The sequence below is a fragment of the Echinops telfairi genome, unplaced genomic scaffold (genome assembly GCF_000313985.2).
Source record: "Echinops telfairi isolate 266 unplaced genomic scaffold, ASM31398v2 ScPeMD7_9;HRSCAF=40, whole genome shotgun sequence".
Lineage (NCBI taxonomy): Eukaryota > Metazoa > Chordata > Mammalia > Afrosoricida > Tenrecidae > Echinops > Echinops telfairi.
In genome coordinates this window covers 34,951,642-34,953,069 of record NW_022103906.1, presented here as the reverse complement: position 1 = coordinate 34,953,069, position 1,428 = coordinate 34,951,642, and the positions used below count along the sequence as shown (strand labels likewise).

Below are 1,428 nucleotides of genomic sequence, written 5' to 3'. Positions count from 1 at the left end.
AACTGAACCCATAGGTAACGTCATCATAAATGGAGAAATGGTTGAAGTGGTCAAGGACTTCCTCTTGCTTGGATCCACAATCAATGCTCATGGAAGCAGCAGTCAAGAGAGCAAAAGACAAATTGCATCAGGTAAATCTGCTGCCCCAGACTTCAAGGTACGAAAAATCAAAGATGTTATTTTGAGGACAATGGCCATGTTATTTTCAATGGCCTCATATGCATGTGAAAGTTGTACATTAAATCAGGAAGACTGAAGAAGAATTGGTGCATTTGACTTGTGGTGCTGGAGAAGAATATTAAAAGTACCATGGACTGCTAAAAGGACAAACCGGAGGAAGTAGAGCCAGAGAGCATCTTAGGGACAAGGGTGGCAAGGCTTCGCCTTACATACTTTGGATGTGCTGTCAGGAGAAACCAGTCCCTGGAGAAGGACATCATGCTTGGCAAAGGGGAGGGGCAACCAAAAAGCAGGTGGCCCTCGATGCAATGAACTGACACAGTGTCGGAAACAATGGATTCCGGCAGAGGAACAATTAGGACAATGGCACAGGACCGTGCAGTGGTTTGTTGTTGTACACAGGGTTGCTATGGGTTCGAACCAACTCCATGGATGACACCTAACAACAACAACAACAAGATATACTAAGGAGCCCTAGCAGTTGTTGAGCCCTCGGCTGCTAACTGAAGGGTCATCAGTTCCAACTCACCCCCTGCGCTGGGGCAGAAAGATGTGACCATCTGCTTCCGGGAAGACTGGCAACTTGGAAACTATGGGATGGTTTTACCCTGTCCAAATGGGTCGCTATGAGCTGGAATTCCACTCAACTTACTCGATGGATAAGGTGTAATAAGTCTTGTCTCTGAGTTGTGCAAATGGTAAGCACTTGACTAGTAGCAAGAAGGTGGGTGGTTCGATCCCAGCCAGGGGCATCTCTAAAGCCAGGTCTGGCAATCTGTTTCCGAAAAGTGCTATCCCTAAAACACCTAAGGAGCACTCCCACTCCACAACGACAGGGTCCCCATGAAAGGGAACCCACTGATGGTAAGGAACAATAACAGTGGTGCACCACCCAGACTAGGCAGCTACCTCTATAGGCCAGGAACATCTTGTCATGGTTAGCATCTTGTTTGTAGCTCTTTAGCAAACGGCCTTCCAGCTTGTGGGCCATGGGCACGTCCATGAACACTGAAAGGGTGGGCATAGCTGCGGTGAAGAAGCAGAACCAAGACGATGGCTTTGCCTCGGTGCCTTTTCTGCCCTGCTTCTGCAGGATCTTTCCTCCAAGACCGGGACAAACAGGCTTGCCTCTTCTCAGAACCTCGGCAGCTCCTACACAGAAACTCCAGCAAACTGGTTACCAGAGCAACAGAACCTCACAACCCTGTCTCCTCAAGTCTCAAGAGCCACAAGAACATTCCATAACAA

The 1,428-nt window shown here is 48.3% G+C and overlaps 1 protein-coding gene across 1 annotated transcript in view; it reads right to left on the bottom strand.

The window, feature by feature from the left end:
* Window positions 1-1,204, bottom strand: part of GOT1L1 (glutamic-oxaloacetic transaminase 1 like 1) — an 11,039-nt gene extending 9,835 nt beyond the window's left edge. The window contains exon 1 of the mRNA XM_004696505.1: window positions 1,090-1,204. Coding sequence (XP_004696562.1) covers window positions 1,090-1,204 — 115 coding nt within the window. The remainder of the gene's footprint in view (window positions 1-1,089) is intronic.
* Between the last annotated feature and the right edge of the window lie 224 nt (window positions 1,205-1,428).